The sequence below is a fragment of the Manihot esculenta genome, chromosome 1 (assembly GCF_001659605.2).
Source record: "Manihot esculenta cultivar AM560-2 chromosome 1, M.esculenta_v8, whole genome shotgun sequence".
NCBI classification, from domain to species: Eukaryota; Viridiplantae; Streptophyta; class Magnoliopsida; order Malpighiales; family Euphorbiaceae; genus Manihot; species Manihot esculenta.
The window spans coordinates 35,812,136-35,831,388 of NC_035161.2; the positions used below are offsets into that span (position 1 = coordinate 35,812,136).

The 19,253-nt window shown below is 33.7% G+C and overlaps 3 protein-coding genes across 11 annotated transcripts; 2 read left to right on the plus strand and 1 right to left on the minus strand.

Moving 5' to 3' along the window:
• The first annotated feature begins 1,205 nt into the window (after positions 1–1,205).
• LOC110621361 lies at positions 1,206–3,268 on the plus strand. 4 transcript variants are annotated; one of them, XM_021765632.2, is made up of 4 exons: positions 1,209–1,359; positions 1,976–2,594; positions 2,733–2,834; positions 2,918–3,268. In XM_021765632.2, exons 1-3 carry the CDS (start codon positions 1,291–1,293, stop codon positions 2,828–2,830), a joined length of 786 nt encoding a protein of 261 aa, XP_021621324.1. In that variant the 5' UTR covers positions 1,209–1,290; the 3' UTR covers positions 2,831–2,834; positions 2,918–3,268. The 4 variants fall into 4 exon arrangements, with proteins under 4 accessions (XP_021621333.1, XP_021621324.1, XP_021621316.1 ...); XM_021765641.2 differs by lacking the exon at positions 2,918–3,268 and having other exon boundaries at positions 1,206–1,359; positions 2,761–2,893; XM_021765624.2 differs by having other exon boundaries at positions 1,210–1,359; positions 2,733–3,268.
• A 2,356-nt stretch (positions 3,269–5,624) lies between these two features.
• On the plus strand, positions 5,625–12,416 carry LOC110629567 (protein SMG7). Of its 5 annotated transcripts, XR_006352042.1 has the most exons (9): positions 5,625–5,830; positions 6,422–6,536; positions 6,953–7,062; positions 7,235–7,828; positions 7,973–8,095; positions 8,671–8,903; positions 8,993–10,927; positions 11,000–11,165; positions 11,842–12,416. XR_006352042.1 is itself a non-coding variant. In XM_043959928.1 (7 exons), the coding sequence occupies exons 2-6, from the start codon at positions 6,991–6,993 to the stop codon at positions 10,902–10,904; spliced, it is 2,934 nt and encodes a 977-aa protein (XP_043815863.1). In that variant the 5' UTR covers positions 5,625–5,830; positions 6,914–6,990; the 3' UTR covers positions 10,905–10,927; positions 11,842–12,416. The 5 variants fall into 5 exon arrangements, 1 of the variants encoding a protein (XP_043815863.1); XR_006352039.1 differs by lacking the exon at positions 6,422–6,536 and having other exon boundaries at positions 6,914–7,062; XR_006352040.1 differs by lacking the exon at positions 6,422–6,536 and having other exon boundaries at positions 6,914–7,062; positions 11,017–11,165.
• Positions 12,417–13,704: 1,288 nt separating this feature from the next.
• Positions 13,705–18,109, minus strand: LOC110618857 (hydroxyproline O-arabinosyltransferase PLENTY). 2 transcript variants are annotated; one of them, XM_021762133.2, is made up of 9 exons: positions 17,910–18,107; positions 16,952–17,596; positions 16,336–16,403; positions 15,964–16,165; positions 15,439–15,536; positions 15,271–15,340; positions 15,113–15,184; positions 14,818–14,931; positions 13,705–14,084 (listed from the first exon to the last, which is right to left on the minus strand). In XM_021762133.2, the coding sequence occupies exons 2-9, from the start codon at positions 17,354–17,356 to the stop codon at positions 14,013–14,015; spliced, it is 1,101 nt and encodes a 366-aa protein (XP_021617825.1). In that variant the 5' UTR covers positions 17,357–17,596; positions 17,910–18,107; the 3' UTR covers positions 13,705–14,012. The 2 variants fall into 2 exon arrangements, with proteins under 2 accessions (XP_021617825.1, XP_043815868.1); XM_043959933.1 differs by lacking the exon at positions 14,818–14,931 and having other exon boundaries at positions 17,910–18,109.
• Between the last annotated feature and the right edge of the window lie 1,144 nt (positions 18,110–19,253).

Below are 19,253 nucleotides of genomic sequence, written 5' to 3' on the forward strand. Positions count from 1 at the left end.
AAATAAATAAAGCAAAAAAATTGAATAGAAGTGTGTAATTTCCCTTCTCTGGCTCTCTTATAGACAACAAATGGAGAGGGGAGAGAGAGAATCAGAGACGTCGAGAGTTTTAAGTCTCAACTATTACCGTTCTGAAACCTGATCTCATCTCTAATTTGGTGTGCTTTTTATAATCTTCTCCTAGAATTATGCTTCGGTAAAGTGTTTTATCAAGACTTCACCTTTTCTTTTGCCCGCTAATCTCATAATGCATAATTTCTGTGCCTCAGAAAGTTTATTAGGGGCAATTAGCTCCTGGAGGCAGTAGCAGGCAGCCTCCTCAAAACAGGAGGTTGTGGTTGTAGCATGGTGAATATATGGAAGGAGTTGACATGGCTTTATTTTGTTAAGTTGCATTAGGCCCTTTTTTTTTCTAAGCTATGTTAAGGACTCCTTTATTATAATTTTCCCTGTAAATCTTGATTAATGCAACTCTGGCATACTAAAAAAATTTGCATAGTATTTTTTTTTATATAGTAATTTATTTTATTAGTTTATAGGTTAATTTTACTTATTAACTGTATACTTTGATCCATTTAAATGTCTTTTTGTGTTTTATTTTAGCCCGAATCTTTCATTTTTCCTCCGTCCGGCAAGGGAAGCTCCTTTGCTTCCCGGTTGATGGGTTTTGTTGTCTTGAGCACCGGTGGGTCATATGTTTTGCCTCCCAGAAATGGTGCAAATGGTGCCTTACGAGATACAAGGAGAGAAGGGTTGTTGCTTATTTCTCTATGAGCTAGCAACGGATTTGCTTACTTTGTGGGCTTGGACCCTATTTTGTAGGGCCATGGAAGGCTTCTCTGTGTATGCCCTTTTGTTTCCTCTTTTAAGATCCTGGCCTGGACTCAATTTTAATCTATAAACTTTTTACCTTTAGAAAAATGTCTCTAATAAAAACACTCCTTTTATCTTTTCTTAAATAAGAATATTTTTTTTACTAAAAAAAAAGAATGTTTGTTGTTTCATTTATTATTTGTTGAATTTTTTTAAAAAAAAATAATTAAAAATATTAAAATTTAATTTTAAAATTATTTATTTCTAAAAGGTGCTTTTTAATCCAAAATCAATGCCAAACGTCTCTTTTGGACCTCAGCAAGTCGACCCATATTTACAAAAAACGAAAATTAAAGAAATGCCACGTCGTCAATCCTACATCATATCTTTCCCTCCCGCAAAGGACAAGGATGCGTTCCTTCACACAGAGACCTAAGAGGGAAAACGTTTCACATTTCTCTCGAATCGTTTTCTCTTATGACCACTGCGCCTACGCTTTTTGTCTCTTCCTTAATACAGTTTCGCATAATTCCCGAATTAGATCCTGTAAGTTTTTTCATTATTATTACCAATGTCTCTGTTTGGTTTCTGAGGAAAATATTTATCTCCCTCTTTGAGTTAGCCATCTAGGCTTTCTTGATAATAATTATTAGGAACAAGTCTTTTGAGCAGAAACCGAACTGCAAATTGGAATCACATGGGTTTTTCTATATTAACGCACGAAGAAATTTTTTATGATTCTGCATTTTCCTCTGTGGTTGATCTTTTGTGAAATTTGAGAATAAATACAAGGAAAATAATATTTTAGGATTATAGATCATGTTAAGGTGTTTCATTATCATAAAATTCAGGATGTTCGCCTTCCTTGGATCGTGAAAATTTTTTATTCGATTGTTTTCCCACCCATGTACGGCATGTAGGAGTTTGATTTATTAATCTCATTCTGATGGTAAATTCTTCCATTCCTAACTGTAGATTTTGCTTGATGAAGATTTGTGCCGAAGATTTTGTTTTCTATCATTAAAACATATCGTGGAGTGTATGCATCATCACTTTTTGATATTATTCGTCGTTTATGCATGACAGTTTTGTTCGATGAGCAATTTTGTGGTGGCTGAAAATTCTTCTTTCATACCTTGTGTTTGTTAACAAAGAATTTCAGGTGTCTGTGTCACACACCATATGCATGAAAGTTTTGTCTCATATGCATTCTTATAAGGATTTGGGGAGCAAGCTTAAACCTGCAGATGATGTTGTAGCTATGGGCACTACCTTAGAAAAATCGAAACAAAAAGCTCATTTTGATATCAAGCTGTGGGGCTGGTCCTTGCGTTCATTTTTGCCTTGGGCTATCAATGCTAAAGATAAAATTCCAACCCCGACCACTATAAACAAAGGGTTAAGAAGGCGTGCCCAATCTCATGGGTTTGTTGAATATGGTGGTGCTGGTGCTAATTCCTTGCACTTTAGGCCATATGTGTCCAAGGTTCCGTGGCACACTGGTCCAAGAGGCTATCTTTCTCAGCTGTTTCCACGCTATGGGCATTATTGTGGACCTAACTGGTCAAGTGGAAAAGACAAGGGTTCTCTCCTTTGGGATAAGAGACCAATTGATTGGCTGGACTACTGCTGCTACTGTCATGATATGGGTTATGACACTCATGATCAAGCTGAACTGTTGAAGGCAGACTTACAATTTCTTGCATGCTTAGAGAAACCAAATATGGCTACTAAAGGAAATATCCATATTGCTCAGATTTATAAGACAATGTGCATCACAGGTATGCCTAGCTTCACAGTTTTGCTTTTCATTACATTATGATGAGAAAGATTATTGAATTACCATCTGTAAATATGGCTTTTGACAATGTTTAAACTTTTACTGAATCTTTTAATGGTTTTTTCTCTAATCCTGTTAGGTCTTAGGAATGTCTTGATACCATACAGGATACATCTTGTGAAGTTACAGTCAGGACACTCTTTCCTCAGTTTTGGGTGGCTAAGCGATGTGAAATAGAGAGGTCAGCATTAATAGAAAATATGAACATAATTACAGCATGTGGCGAGTAACAATATTAGTGATTATCCTAACATGGAATTACAGCCTGTGGATTTCGGCCCAGAACATCTATGTTGAGATTACCAATGCTTAGGCTTAAAAGTGAAGAAGGATCATGGCGATGTTGGAAATTTAGGATGTCTGAATCTCAGTTGGTTGTGTCGGAAATGCATATAATGTAAATAACTGCTTTCCCAACACCAGCTTTTGCATGTTGTTGGCATTTTTTTTTTCAAATATTAGCAATATTGTACAATCTGCTGCTCTGTTTATAGTTATTTATGGAACCTATGTATGCAGACATTTTGACTAGGTTTTGCCTTGAGCATACCCATTGGTGATTCAATTTGATATGGAATCTTATGTTTTGAGTTCATTAGAAGCTCATTATTTTCACCGGCGCCACTTGGAATATGAGGGCCTGGACCAAAATACATTGTTGCCTTCTAAATAATTTGATCATTATAGTATGCAATGAACCATTTTAGCGTTTAGTGACTCTTGTCGTTGGTAGCATGACAAGCTTCATGTTACTAAATCTTCCTTCTCTTGTTCAAGTGTTGAAATTTTGATTTCTGGTAGATTGAATGCTTCATTGAAAATTTTATGCCATTATCGCCAAGTATCTACGTCATCTTAAGGAAAAAGTAGCGCCTGGGAGTTGAATTTAGTTGGGGCTGATGCCGTTGTAGACCAGCAAATGCACTTGGTACAACTAGCTCAGCAAATTCAATTTGTAAAAGAAAACAAATGAGGCCATAACCGGATGAAAATCCTTCCATATAGTTCACTCACGTTATTTACTTAATACTTTATCGACTGCTTTCAAAAAAAAAACTTTATCGACTATTATCTACTTTTGATAGTTCTTTTAAGCTTTGTAGTTTTCATAGTTGTATTGCAGTTTTATTTTATTTTGTGTTTTTTTTTAATAATAATATTTCCATTTAATAGGTTGCCTTTTATCAATATTCAAATTCAAACAATTATAACGGATGAATTTAAGCAATAAAATTATTTAAAAAAAAAATTCTACATCAGCGAAGCATATTTTTGAAAAATGCTAAAAAAAAAAGTCCTCTTACAAAAGAGTAATCCCAACCACAAATCGGTTTTAGGTGACACCTTAGGGTTTCAGTGAATCATAGTTAAATTTTTTTACAAATATTAATAATAGTAAATACGAATTTAACTTTAGATATATAATCTAAAATTAATCCTAAACTCAAACCATAAATAGAAAATAAAGGTTGGTGGAATTTAGGCCAATTCTTGAATTTAATTGAAAAAAATTATATTTAACCGTATGAATGCTAAAAAAAATTTACTAATATATATCGAATTAAATTTTTATTTAATATTTTAATTCAGTACTTATTCTTTATTAAAAATCAAATCTAAATCGTCTCAAAATCGTATTGAATTGAGAAACTGAATTTTTAGTTTTAAATGTTTTTATAACTTTAATAAAATTATATATATTTATATGTAATTAAAATTTACATAGAATGTATAACCTAAATTTTTTCTAATATGATGTATATTTAATAATATTTTTTTATATTTTAAAAATAATTTCAATTATAAATATATTAAATTATTTTATAACTCTTAATTATATGAGTAAATAATGATTAAATTAAGGAAGAAGTAAATCATCATCTAGTGTCAATCATTAAAAATCAATCAATCAAAACTCCGTAGACTACCGCTACTGTACGACAATACTAACTAATAATTGTAGTAGTTCTTAATTGCTGGTAGTAGTGTAATAAAATATTATAAAAATTAAATTTTTATAAATACTTTTCTAATAATTAAATATTAATATTTTAACTGAATAAAAACACTTAATACCATTTTAAAAATAATTACTTTTAAAAATAATTACTGAATGTGATCGTAATTTGATGAGTTTTATCCCTGACCATCAAATAGGCGTAAAGTAAAATAAGTTTGTAAACCAGCAGATCCTAACTTAAAATGGACGGATAATTAATCTATTTTTAGAAAAAAACCTAAAAATTTTAGGTATTAAATAAAAAAAGGAATTATAAATTTATATTTAGAATGTGTAAATATAAAACTCACCTTTTACTATATAGATTTAATGCCTTGAGTGTATTAATAATTTTTTAAAAACCAAAAACAAGCCACAACCCACAAGCTTCGATCATTAACCGGAGACATGAACTTTGGTTTATGGAGCGTGAATTTCGTTTCTTTTTTTAAGAAAATGAAAATTATTATTTCAGAGAAAATTTATTAATTAATTTTTTATTAAAATTTCTAAAATTTTAATTAATTTATTAATTTAATTAAATTTATATGCTAAATATTGTAGAAAAAAAAGACTTAATACAGCATCAGTAATTACTCAATTTTTTTAAAAAAAATTATAATATTTTAGTATATTTTGTAAAATTAATCGGTTAATAAGTTTTGATATAATAAAATATTTAATTATTAAAATTAATTGTGAAATTAATTAATTTTTGAAGATATTAAATAGGTTTTAATATTTTTTAAATTAAAAAATTAATTAACGAGCTTTTAATAGGATATTAAGTTTTTTTATATTATAAAGTCCAATAATTTTCTGAAAAAATGGAAAGGTTTAAGAAAATAATTTATTAAAATAAATAGGTCAAATTTAGACCGATTGTTATTATATTATTTTTAAAAAGAAACTGTACTAAAGTAGGGGACAAACGACGACGTTTAAGGATACCAGCTTGAGAGAAGTACGAGGAAGATGGAAGAGGAAGGAAAATGCTTGAATTTGTGACTTCGACCAAATGCCGTTCTCTCTCTTCTCTTCTAATCTCGTCTCTTTCATCTCTTTTTCTCCACCAAACATACAAACCCTAACCGAAATCTCTCTCTTTCTTTGTCTCTCGAATTCACCTCCGATGCTTTGATCTACGAGATGCAATCTCTATAGATCTGTTTCAACTGGTACCCTTTCTGTTCTTTTTTCTTTTAGTTTGATTTCCTTAATTTTTTTATTTCTTTTTCTTTTTCCTTTCTTTAGTGGGAAATTTATATTTGGTAACTGTTTGATGTAATTTACCGGATCGGATGACAGTTTCCCTTTATTGTCTTCCTTTACCTTCTTTTTAATTTGATTTTGAAAACTGGATTCTTTTTTTCTTGTTCGGATGTCAATTATCTGGTTTGGTTGATGAGGAGATTAGGGAATTTAAAGGGAAATAGAATTTGAATCGATTTTCTTTTCTTTGTCTTTTGACTTTAAGAATTGGGAATAGGTCGAAATCGAGCTGTTGACTTGGGTTCCCCCTCCTTAAAGTTCTTGTTAGTGGTTTTTTGAGAAATCATGAGTAATGACGTTTGGTTTAATGAACTCGAAAATTAGTATTCGCATCGTGGTATTCTTTATTTTATTTTATTTTTATTTTTGCCTCTCTTTGGATTATTTCTTTCATCATTTTTTTATCATGTTGATATTGCTATATCTGCAACATTAGTCATGACAGTTTGACCTTTGAAGTGCGTGCATTGCGATTCGTGCCTTCTTTTTTTTTTTAGGGTGTGAATTTGAAAGATTGTGCAGTTGTTTGATCTCTTCTTTTAAGAAACAAAATGACTTTCTTGGCGCAAACTTGAGGGAAAGCGTATCAAGACGTAGTCCTTTAAGCTTAGGGTAAATATTGTTATTATTCTTATTTAAATTTAGCCTAATCATCTAGCTTTATGCTTGTGTCACCTCACCTGATTTTCTATTCGTGTATGAGATTATTTTATTGTGCATACATCTTTAAATTTTCTGTTTAAACATGATCAAAATAAGGTGTAACATTTGTCTAGTAATCAATGATGTTGACCAAGGTGGATCCCATTTTCTATGATCGAGTTGGTGGGTCTGCGGTTGAAACATTTGCATTTAGTTATTGTTCAAGTTTCCTTTGTGATATTTATTTTGCACAAATATTTATTCATTAAATTTCTTGTCTACGTATTTTGGTTGTTCCAATTTCTTATCTTTCTTTTCTTTTCTTTTCCTTTTTTTTTTCGTTTTAGATTCTCTATGTGGTCAGTTGTTCTTCTCGCTCTCTGCAGGTGATTCCAATTTGATTTTAGAAGAGTGTATTTGATGGATGATGATTGTACAGATGGATAAAATGTCTGCTCCTTCATCACGGGAGCGTGCACAACGTCTCTATGAAAAGGTATCTCATTTTCCTCTTCTAAAAATATAAGTCTTCTGCCTGTTATCAAACATAAGGCGCATTGCAATCTCCCCCTCCCTCTGATCCCTCCTCACCAGCCTCTCTTATGTCTCATTTAGTCATGCACCATATTTGTATTTGAGAATATGTTGTGCACATGAACTTTGTACAGAACGTTGAGTTGGAGAATAAGCGTCGGAAGTCAGCTCAGGCAAGAATTCCGTCAGATCCCAATGCTTGGCAGCAGATGCGTGAAAACTATGAAGCTATAATTCTTGAGGATCATGGTTTTTCTGAGCAGCATAATATAGAATATACTCTTTGGCAGTTGCATTATAGGCGCATTGAGGAACTAAGAACTCATTTTAGTGCCGCTCTTGCTAATACTAAATCAAATACATCTCAAGGAGCTCGACCTGACCGTATCACAAAAATAAGGCTTCAGTTTAAAACGTTTCTTTCAGAAGCAACTGGATTCTATCATGATCTAATCCTGAAAATCAGAGCTAAGTATGGGCTTCCTCTGGGATACTTCTCTGAGGATTCAGATAATAGAATTTTCTTGGAAAAAGATGGGAAAAAATCAGCCAACATGAAGAAAGGTTTGATCTCTTGTCACCGCTGTTTGATATACTTAGGTGACCTTGCAAGGTACAAAGGGCTATATGGGGAGAGTGACTCAAAGATACGCGAGTATGCAGCAGCTTCAAGTTACTATTTAGAAGCTGCATCTTTATGGCCATCAAGTGGGAACCCCCATCATCAGGTTTGTTCCTTATTTAATAACACTGTTATCTGCTATTGTTATGTTGTAGGGCATTTTCCTGATATTTTTTTTCTTCTTCACTTTTGTTTTATTATTTTAATTATGATGTCTGGTTAGTTTGACAAATTTTGTTCTTATTTTCAGCTTGCTATCTTGGCTTCCTATTCAGGGGATGTGTTGGTGGCAGTGTATCGCTATTTTAGGAGTTTGGCAGTTGATAATCCTTTTACAACAGCAAGAGATAACTTGATTGTTGCTTTTGAGAAGGTGACTATTCCTTTTTTTTTTTTTTTTAATTTTCTTCAAGAATGTTATCCTCTGAATTTTCCTTTAGGTTTACCTTCCTCTTTACCTTCCCAATGAAGAGGAAGAAACTATCTGTCATATTTAAGATGTTGAAATGCACTCATGGCTTGAGGGAGGAGTAATGAGTAATGAGACAGAAAAATGTTTGTATAGCAATTTATCATTTTCGTCCACAAATTTGGGATTAGGGCTTGGTAGGTGTTTGTTATTTCTAAGTGTTTTGTTGGGCATGAAACTAATATATTGGAAGTCATTTTTGGTGTGGAAATTTCTAATATCCTCTTGTTTATTCTATTTTTTTTCAATTGAGGTTGCCTTAAGAAAAAGGATTCTAGTTGAATAGAAAAGTCAAGTGACAACTTGACAAGCTTTAGGTTGTTGTGGCAATTGTTGGTTAATCTAGTTATTATTTTGGAAGCAATTTGTGTGAATATAGCTCACTGTTAATATACCTCACTGGCCATTTTAGAATATACCTCACTGTTAATATGATGATGGTGTGAAAGGCTTTTAGATTTCTCATTGCTCTTTGGCAGAACCGACAGAGTTACACTCAACTGCTTGGGGATGCTAAAGGATCTGTTGTCAAGGATTCATCTGTGTGTTCGACTAACAAGGGGAAAGGGAAAGGGGAAGAAAAACCTGCAGTTAAAGCCACAGACTTGGACGCTGATGTTGTCAATGAAAGGACATCTAATTTCTGTGATACATATAAATCATTTTGCATTCGTTTTATCTACCTGAATGGTATTCTTTTCACACGCACCAGGTATTTGACCATTAATGCTAGCTTTCTAGGCAGATTTTTATTTGATTCCTTGTATTTATAATTTTTTGACTTTGCTTTTTCTTATCCAGCCTGGAAACATTTGTGGGAGTTCTCTCATCAGTCAGTGGTGAATTTTGTGAGCTTCTTTCTTCTGGGCCAGATGAGCAGCTAAATTTTGGTGCACATGCTGTTGAGAATGCTCTTTTCATTGTACGGATAATCTCTGTTCTTATATTCACAGTACACAATGTGAAAAGAGAAGCTTTGGGTCAGACATACGCAGAAATTGTACAGCGTGCTGTTCTGCTACAGAATGCATTTACTGCTGTTTTTGAGTTGATGGGACATATATTAGAGAGGTTTGTGCAGCTGCATGATCCTTCTTCATGTTATCTCTTACCTGGGATTCTTGTTTTTGTAGAATGGTTGGCCTGTTGTCCTGATGTTGCATCAGGCATTGATGCAGATGAGAAACAGGCCACTGTTAGATTGAAGTTCTGGAACCATTACGTATCCTTCTTGAACAAGATATCGTCATTTTGGTCAATGTCTCTTGATGATAATGAAGATGATACATGCTTTTATAATATGAGCAACTATGAAGAGGGGGAAACTGGAAATCGACCTGCTTTATGGGAAGATTTTGAGGTGAGAGGATTCTTACCTGTTCTTCCTGCGCAAACCATCTTGGACTTCTCAAGAAAGCACACTTTTGGAAGCGAAGGCAGCAAGGAAAAGATAGCTCGTGTTAAAAGGATTCTAGCTGCAGGAAAGGCTTTAGCAAATATTGCTAGGATTGACCAAAAAACAATATTTTATGATTCGAGGATGAAGAAATTTGTTATAGGTGTGGAGCCTCAAATTTCAGATGATAGCATTTTGACTTTTGATTATGACCTGCCAAAAACTAATGTTGTGATGCAAGACATTCAGCCTCAGAAAATCGATACTGTGGGATTCAATGCACAGCCACACGTAGAAGAGGATGAGGAGGATGAAGTAATTCTTTTCAGGCCTGCAGTGATAGAGAAGCGAAATGACAAGCCTAGTCCACATGGGGCCCCCTATGATGGCATGAAACCAAGCCTTGTAGCTGCTGATCTCAAATTTTATGGAGGACCTGTTTCATCTCCTCTTGATATGCTCCAGCAATCTGCTTTTGATTCAGTTCCACAAATATATGCAGCCACTAGTATTAATGCTCCTCAAAATCTACACGCAATTCAACCACCTGCCTCAAAGTGGGTAATGGAAGAAGCTGATTCACTTGCAAGGAGCTTGAAGGCTGTCAGGTTTATGGAGAATGGGCATGCAAACAAACAGGAGTTGCCCAAAGATTTGAGCATGTCCCTTCCTGCTACACATGCTATTCCCATCCAACAACCTGCAAATGTTAATGCTAGTATGTTCTACAATCAGGCAAAAGTGCCAGAAGATGTGATTCCATCAAAGATTGATGTTGTTGCAGCTTCTGGAGTTATTTCTGAGAGTTTGGCTGTGAAGACTTCAGCAGCTTTTCCAGCAGGCTTGAGGAAAAGTCCAGTTAGTCGACCTGTAAGGCACCTTGGACCTCCTCCAGGCTTTAGTCACGTTCCTCTTAAACAAGTGAATGAAACTGTTTACAGTCCAGATTTGCTGAGTGAGAATGCACTGACTGATGATTATAGTTGGTTGGATGGCTATCAATTGCCATCATCAACAAAAGTCTCTGGGCTCACTGATGCTACTACTTTCACTTCTCAATCAATGCCTCAGTGTATCAATAGCAGTAATGGCTTGACCGGGACATTTAGCTTCCCTTTTCCTGGAAAACAGGTGCCATCAGTGCAATTACAGATTGAAAAACAGAAAGGCTGGCATAACCACCAGGCCTTTGAGTATCTAGAAGTACAGCAAGAGCAGCAGTTGCAGCAACAACTCTTAAATGGAAATCAGCAATTTACTCCAATGCCTGAGCAATATCATGGAAATTCCATCTGGAGTGGTCGATATATTGTGTGAGATGAGTATAAAAGCATAAGATGGTAAGATTCTTCTACATTATTCCCAGTCTTATAGTGACCTCTTTTAGGTCTATATTAATCAGTCTCTTCTAGGTCCTTTTTGTCTTCAGGTTCCGAGAATGATTTCAGTGAATGTACTGTGTCATCATGCTACCAATTATGAACTCCAACTTTGAAGTCTGTCAAATTTCAAATTTTGAAGTTTTTGTTGGAGGTTGGGTGGCTGTGGCTCATTGCAGGGGGTTCGCTACTGAATGAGGTGAGTGTTTATCTTCTTTATTTACACCCTTCCCCTTCCAACTAGAGCTGTGGAACCAAGAAGCCCCCCCCCCCTCTCCTCCCCCTCCAAAAAAAAAAAAAAAAAAAATTAGAAACCTTCACCTCTCTTGCTGTGGGGAAATTAACATCTTTTCAGTGGTTGACACTTGTTTAGAAATTAAGGCTGAACTGGTCAAGATGATCGATTAGAAAAACAGACAACAGGAGGTTTTGCTCACGCCCAGATTGCATTGCCTTTAAACTGTGCCCTCCAAAAAAAAAGATCGCATGCTTTAAACTTTTATGTATTTGGTTGATTTGAAAAATTCAGGCCTTTGTGTGTGCTTGATTGCAATGTTGCATGGGAGGGGGCATTCTGATAGCAAACCTGTCCATTGGAATGTTTTATTTTATGTTACCAACTTGTATATGCAGGGGATGCCACGCAAAATTGCGCACTTGCACAAATTAGTCTACCTTCTGCCATTTATATTGGGACATGTTTTAAAATACGAAGTGGTTTATTTTTTTCTGAAAATTGGATGCGAAGCATCAATTTGAATGCAAAATTTCTCGCAATTTATATGGATATGCTGGTGTCTCTTCCAACTTGTTTATCTTTTCTGGAATGCAACATGCATTTATGGTGCTTTTGAACTAATTCCCCTTGTTTGCAGATTTTGCTGAGCTCTCTTCTGCCAGGGGAAGACAAATCTTGAAACATCTTTATAATGTGAAATTCGTAAGATGTTAATGCCTTTGGTTACATGGATTGGAGATAGAATGCATTAATAAGAGCAACTGCTGGTTTTGGGCTTACATTGGAGGAGTTGGTGGAATGAACATATAGTGCACTCACCATTTCATTCAACTTTGATGTTGCCCTAGCCGTCAGAATTGCTGGTTGGCTGGTGATGATTTATAGTTTCTGTGATTGGTCCTATGCCAGATGATTTTGGCATCAGAAGTTGGACACCGGGATTAAGTGGTAGTATGATATGATAGTATAAATGAGCATATGGAAAATGTTATGTGCATGTCTTTAGATCAAAGACTTGTGATGTTCTACGATGCTGATGCTGATGCTGTTGTGTGATATCATATGCTTTAGAGGGTATGAGGGAAATTACGGAAAAGGGACTGGTTTTAATTTTTGTTATAGTTGGGTTCGACTCCAACTTTCTGGGAAATAAATTCTGGGAATAAACAGACTTCCATGTTGAATGTTAATGTTCAGTGTCTTACGTTGTAATTTTTGCCGTTGCATTTCGTTTTATTTTTATTTTTTGTTTTCCAAAAATGGTAGTGAGGTTGTACACCAAGATTTATGGGTTTCGCTTCCAACCGCCAAATTTTACGCTTGCCCTCCTTTTATGGCCGCGAAAAGCTAATTCGCCGTTGGCTTCATTCAAATTCAACCTCTGTACGCATATACTAGAATTTGGTTTTTGTACAAATTTGGATTCTACTTTGATGCTACTGTTAATAGTTCACTGACCCGGCTTGAACTTTTAACTCAAGTTTAATAGGTCATTAAATTATCAAATTGTTAGTTAGATATATGTAAATAAATGTCATTAATTTTTAATCTTAACTTTTAATATAAATGCGAAACAAAATATAAAAGAATACTTTCATCGATTTTTCACTAAATCAGTAATTTTTCACATTAGAATCTGATTTATATCAAAGTGATATTTTAACGGCAGTAAAATCTTAACATTGTGGTAGATATTTTTATCATTTTTAATTAATAAATTTTTTAAAAAAAAGTAATAAAAATTTATATATAAATTACCTTGAATGGTATTAAGAGATTAATAATTTATTTTTTTATTAGTTAAAATATTAAAAAAATAACCATTAAAAATTATATGTAAATTACCACATCAGTTATATTTAACTTACAAAATACCACTTTAACACAAATCTAAAATAAAAATGAATAAAATCATAAAAAATTATTTATGTAAGTGAAAAAATTACAATTAATATAGTTAAAATATAAATGTTGTTTATTTATATTACTGAATTTCTAAACTATTTTTTAAATATAAATTTTACTTTTTTTAAGTGCCTAATAAATTGTGGTAATTTAAAATATATATATATATATATATGAAAATATGAAGAATTTAGAAATCTTAAATTAATTTAATTGGTTGTGTATCAAAAGACTTTATGAAGTCGCGAATTTAAATCTCCGTTTCACATTTATAAAAACTTATCTCATCAAATCACGTAATATTTCTTTGGAAGATCAAATCAAATAAATTAATAAAGATCAAATCAACCGAGTCAGTTGATTGATGAGTTAAATCTTTATGCGTAAACCCAAATCTGATTTACAATCAAAATTTTATTATTTGAAGCAATTTGAAAAGACATCTGCTGAGATACAACTATGAACCTCCACGACAGTTCTTACCTATATTTTGACATATACATGCAAACCCATTAACAATAACTGCTATTTTAGCTAAAAATATTATTTTATTTAAAATAAATATATAGATATAAAAATAAAGTGATTGTAGCTAGCAGAAACTGCCTCACGAGCCACCATTATACTATACTGACAAGGCCGTCAAAGACCTGTTGGTATTTACAGGTCTGAAATATTCAAAGCTCAACAATAATTTCAATGTGAAGATGCTTACAAAAAGAATTCAGTGGCCTTCCTTCCATGTCAAAATTACAAAATCCTCCTATAAGTTGTAAAAACTCTCCTATAGTTTTCTATCTATACCACTATTTTGTTATCCTGTAAATAGTATGAATGATTCTCCATTGGAGGATTCCATCATACTGAACAGAAGATCAACGAACTTGTGATCTGAATTCAATTTCAACCACGGTTTATCGAGTCCCAGTCTGGAATGTTGGCTGTAGCTTCATTTACCATCTTTACAAGTCTCACCTGCAGACAATTGCAATATTCAGACAAAAAGGAAGGTCACTGTATCAGCATGCATACACAACCAGTTTCTTCAAATCATAAATATATCAAAGAATCTTCCTATTTGGCACACCAAACCAATATTTGTAAATTAGAGATCATTAAGAATGCCTGAAAAAACAACTTAAGGTTAATGATTTTTGCATCTTCCAAACTAGAATGTTCGGTTCCACCAGTTTACTCATTATAAATGAGAGTATACAAAAGATTAATTTATCCCTTCTTCCTTTTGGTTGGGCAGGAGGTAGGTATAACAGAAAAAAGGAGAAACAGTAGGTATAAAAAAATGTTGAAACAAATATAAGCTGAACCAAATTGGACGCAAAGCCACTACCGAATGTTGCAATCTAAGATAAAATATGAATACCTATATATTGATACAAAGGTAGACATACCGACTAACAAGAGACTTCACTTATAGGCTGAGTAAATGGGAGTGGTTTCATGTTCATTTGGCTTCATTTAATTAGACAAGTTTAATCCATTCATTCAAGCACACTCCAATTCTATCTAAAATACACGCCATTAAAATTTAAGTTCCAGAAGAAGTACAAGTTAGCAAATAGCTATTCAAAAAAGCTTAAGTTTTCCATGAATACAGAGAAATTAATTCCCAAACAGAGGTGGGATGGGTGTGTTCCTGCTTTTAATTCCCAAAAGGTATTTTAAGGAAAGAACTTGGTTATAGACATACCACACTTTCAGGAACTCCTGGTGGGGGTAAGGAGAGGTTCTTTGGTGGAGGACCACTTAGATAGGATCTCTTATCAAATCGCCATTCTCCAATTTTTCCATATGTTAGTTCTCCCTGGATGGTAAAATTTTTTTTTTAAAAAAAAGAGAGAGAGGAAGAAGAAGAAGCAAAATGAATGACAACCATACTTGTCAGATTTGCAAAGCAATGCAATCAAGCAGAACTACGGAGAAATAGCATTTAAACCATCAGATTTCAGATAAAAACAAGAAAAGAAAAAGAGAGATCTTTTAACCTTTAAGTTAAAGTCGCATCCATAAGTATAATGAATAATAAACCTCTTCCCAACTTCCAAATCCCATGGTGGCTGAAAAAATCAAACAGATGTAATCCTTCATGTGCAGCTACGATGGATAGAATGAAATAAAAGAAGATTTCACATGTAATGATTACCTGTATCATAAAGTCCTTCCGAAGTACATGACGAACACCATGCAATGCTGATGCTACAGCATAGGCATACCTTAAGCCAACAGATACATCAGAAAAATTGAAGGATATTTCAGCCACGCAAGATCGACATTTCATCCAATAGAAACAATCTTCTCAAATAATACTTACATTTCTAACACCCAACCAAATGCCTTATCGCTCTCATGGTCATCTTTCATTCTTAATGAAATATTTACCCATGTTGGTGAAATTTCCTCCAAAATGGACTGAGAAAGAAAGTTTAGTTAGCAACATTAACAAAGCAACATTTTAAAGGTAAACCCAAATAGTTCAGCGAGCAAAAGCAAAAGTCATACACCAATCAGGACAGCAATGTGTTATATAAACAATAGTTAACACCTAATTGATTCCAACTGTTTTTGAGATATGTTATTTCTTCCTCTTTTTCTTCTTTATTTTATCCTTGCAGTCATACACCAATGAGGACAGCAATGTATATCATAAACAATAATCAGAACCTCCTTGATTGAACTGTTTTTGAGATTACATTCTTACTACTTTCTCTTTCTTTCTTTTTTCTTTTGTTGGCAGCTTCAGATAAATAAAATTTGATATGCATGAACAGTTTAATAGTCAGATATATCATATCAGATTAATTATTCAGACAGGCTGTAATAGCAACAAGGATTCTACCTTTTTTATTATTACAGGAGAATTGCCAATTGGATCAACCTTTGTCACTGGACCCCTTTCCTCTGGATAATATTTCCTAATAATTTTTTCATGTGCAGCTGGTTTAATGTAGGAAAAAGAATAGCCTGCTGGATGATCTCCATGTGCCAAGTTAGGCAAAGGATTTACAAATATGTGGTCAGGCTCTGCCATTAAAATGTATCTGCATCAATCATCAAATGACTAGCTTTCAGATGTCATAAGTGAGGTGTATACACCTCCCCTTCCAACCCACACGCAAGCACTTGCATGCATGCAAGTACACAAAACAAGATAGTGATCTTTAGAATAAAAACAACAAAAATATAAAAGATCATGACTTTAGAATCTCACTCTTCATCAATTGTTGCTTTTTCCAGCCACTGCACAAAAGCCCATGGTCTATTTAACACAATATAACCCTGCATAGAGCATTAAACTTCCAAATGAGTAGAATATGTGATTAAGCCATCACTGATAGTAATAAGTGAGAAGCAGTGACTGTTTTCTTCAAAAAGTTTAGGATAGAAGAGGTAGTGAAAAATGTTGAGGCAAAAATGTAAAATGTACTTTGAAATCAAAGTTCTAAACTTTATTTGAATGACAGACTTAATGATGTAAGATAGAAACGAACTTGGAATTGCAATAAAATGAGAGTAAGTGGTGGGCTCATGGCCATCCCTATCCAGTCCCCCTACTTTAGGAATCATCTTTCATTCACAAAAGACCTTTTTTTGCCTGTTGGACTCTCTCAGCCATAATTATGATAATATGTTCAGAAGTCCAGGACTTTCTTAATTGCCAATATAACATCATTTAAATGTCTAAAATGGACTCATTGGCAGAGCCAAAATCCATTGAGAACGATACATGTCCTGAAGTAAATTCTTTGATGTAGTTTTTTTTTTTATCATCATATAGAAATGTATTTAAATATAAAGAACCTAAAAAGTTAGAACAGATATCTCACTCGATCCACGCCCTCAGGAAGAGGATCTACAACAAAGGTTGGAATCTCATCCATCAAATTGTCAGCTTTTCCTGAATGCAGAACTCGAGTGAACTTTCCCATGTCTGATCCAGGCATGTCTTTCATCTTCTTATACCAATAGTACATAATCCGGCATTGCCATTGGCTATAAGGAGAATCAGTCGCCGTAAGAGCAACATGGTATCTCGAATTTGACTCCCCTAATCTCTTTACTTTATGAGGCACAGTAATAATGGGGTCAGATAGCTCCAATCCATTTCCTGAATTGGAGTGCTTATACTGTATTACCAATGTCAACAAGTTATATGTAGCAAAGCAAAATCCAAATGACAGGAGCACCAAAAAGAATGGTGATACTCGCCCCATATTTTTTCTCCCAGTCATCTTGAAGTCCCAAGTTAGAAAATTGAATTCCAACTCCTCAGAATTCACAGTTCAACCAAACCAAAATCTGCTATCAACAGCACATTTAAATAAAAAGGAAGACACTCCCACTTACACGCATTTCATTTCAAAGCTCCAGAAAGAATTGCAACAAAATTCTCTATAATTCCATGAAGAAAATCCAATGGAACCGATGACAAACCCAGGATGAAAGGAACACACACACACACATGCATCAATCTGCATCGCAATTAACAAATAGAAACGAAAAGAGTCAATGCAGCATATAAAACAATAACAATAGGACAAATCCAGTCTCCAAAAAACAGCTAATTCATTGCCAAACAAGCCCAGATGCTCAACAATTAGTGAAACGAAAATCCACTCATCAGAAAAACACAGTTTGGGATAGACACAGATCTGAGATGAGTGTTTGAAAGATAATGAATAAAACTCAAAAGAAGAGAACCCAAAACAGTGGAAGAAACAGAGATCAGAGAATTAACAGCTAAAAATTTCAAAGAATAGAAATTAAGACAGTGCGCATTTTAACCTGAAATTGAATGAAGGAGCAGCGAGGCTTAGAGGGAGAGATGGTGGGTTTTTGTCAACGGTTGCTGGGAAGACGCCAACTGTAAATTGGATCTAAGAAATGTACTAAGTGGATTTTTCAGTTCTTGGAAGTGCAACTATGACATGGAGGTGTTTGGCTTTGTGGTGATCCTCTTTGTCTTCTCTGTCTTGTTTCTTCTTTTATTTTTGTTTCGACACTTTATAATATATGAGTATTAGCCTAATTAATTATAAAGAAATTTAAATATTTTATTTTAAAAATATAAAATATAATTTACCCTTCCTTTTCAAAAATACTTTATTCCGTAGTATTTAGGTTTTTTTTTACTAGTTTGTTTATTATTGTTTTTAATATGTTCTGTTTAATACATAACAAGAATAAAATGTACTCGTGTTAAAATAATTTAGTAATATAAATTAATTAGTTTTAATATAATAATATATATTAAAAATTTTATATAAAAGTCATTCTTTTAACTTTATTAGCTATATTTTCTTTAATTTATGTGAATATATAAACATGGAAAAAATAATAAGGAGAAATTAAATAGTAATTTTATTCGATGAAATCTATAGCCAGTATCAATCTTAATTTATTGAAAACACTTCAAATATTATAATGTTTGATAACCGCTGAATTTTTTCATCCCGGTCTAAGGTTAGACCCAGTAGAACAGCCCATAATCTAAAAGCTTTTAGACCCTTCCAAGAACCAGGTCCAGTCCATTCTGTTCAAAGACCGGACTTCAGTCCGTTTCTTCAAAACAGGCCGGTTTAGCTCTTCCGGCCCGATAGACAAATCCTCTCCGGACCTAGTCTCAACCTCATCCCTCAGTCCAGCTCAAAATCAGGAAGGAGTTCAGCCCCTTCGCCTTGTGGGACTATCCGGATACGCGTTCAGGGAGAATCAGGGGCCGTTACGCATTGGACAGAGATCTGATTCCCTCGTACATCCGTATCAACGTAGCAGTGATAGGTGGTCCAATGATACACGTTCTGTTAACAAGCTACTAGCAGACAAAAGGAAACATATAAAAGGAAACATATAAAAGGATAAATACTCTCCTCTAGATCTAAGTTTTTTCAGTTTTACAGAATCCATTGTAAAATTCCATTTTCTGAATCTCACATCATCAATATTTATTTAATTGAGTAGTTATAAGTATAATTTATAGTTTTTAAATTTTAATAATTAATTTAAAATATTTATTAGATAATATTTTAAAATTAGTTGTGAACAATTTGAGATTATCAACTTATTTCTTAGAGTTAAGACTTTCCTTCAATTATTTGCTATTTGCAATTAATAATTGATTATTAACCA

Bases quoted from the DNA above. Each gene is read 5' to 3' on its own strand.
- LOC110621361 (XM_021765632.2), top strand. From the start codon at position 1,291: ATGACCACTGCGCCTACGCTTTTTGTCTCTTCCTTAATACAGTTTCGC. The intron at 1,360-1,975 runs GTAAGTTTTTTC...AAAGAATTTCAG, and splicing joins TAATTCCCGAATTAGATCCT to GTGTCTGTGTCACACACCAT. The intron at 2,595-2,732 runs GTATGCCTAGCT...TAATCCTGTTAG, and splicing joins TAAGACAATGTGCATCACAG to GTCTTAGGAATGTCTTGATA.
- LOC110629567 (XM_043959928.1), top strand. From the start codon at position 6,991: ATGATGATTGTACAGATGGATAAAATGTCTGCTCCTTCATCACGGGAG. The intron at 7,063-7,234 runs GTATCTCATTTT...AACTTTGTACAG, and splicing joins CACAACGTCTCTATGAAAAG to AACGTTGAGTTGGAGAATAA. The intron at 8,904-8,992 runs GTATTTGACCAT...TTTCTTATCCAG, and splicing joins ATTCTTTTCACACGCACCAG to CCTGGAAACATTTGTGGGAG.
- LOC110618857 (XM_021762133.2), bottom strand. From the start codon at position 17,356: ATGACTGGGAGAAAAAATATGGGGCGAGTATCACCATTCTTTTTGGTG. The intron at 16,404-16,951 runs GTGAGATATCTG...TGCTCTATGCAG, and splicing joins TTCCTGAGGGCGTGGATCGA to GGTTATATTGTGTTAAATAG. The intron at 14,932-15,112 runs GTTAAAAGATCT...TTTACCATCCAG, and splicing joins GATGCGACTTTAACTTAAAG to GGAGAACTAACATATGGAAA.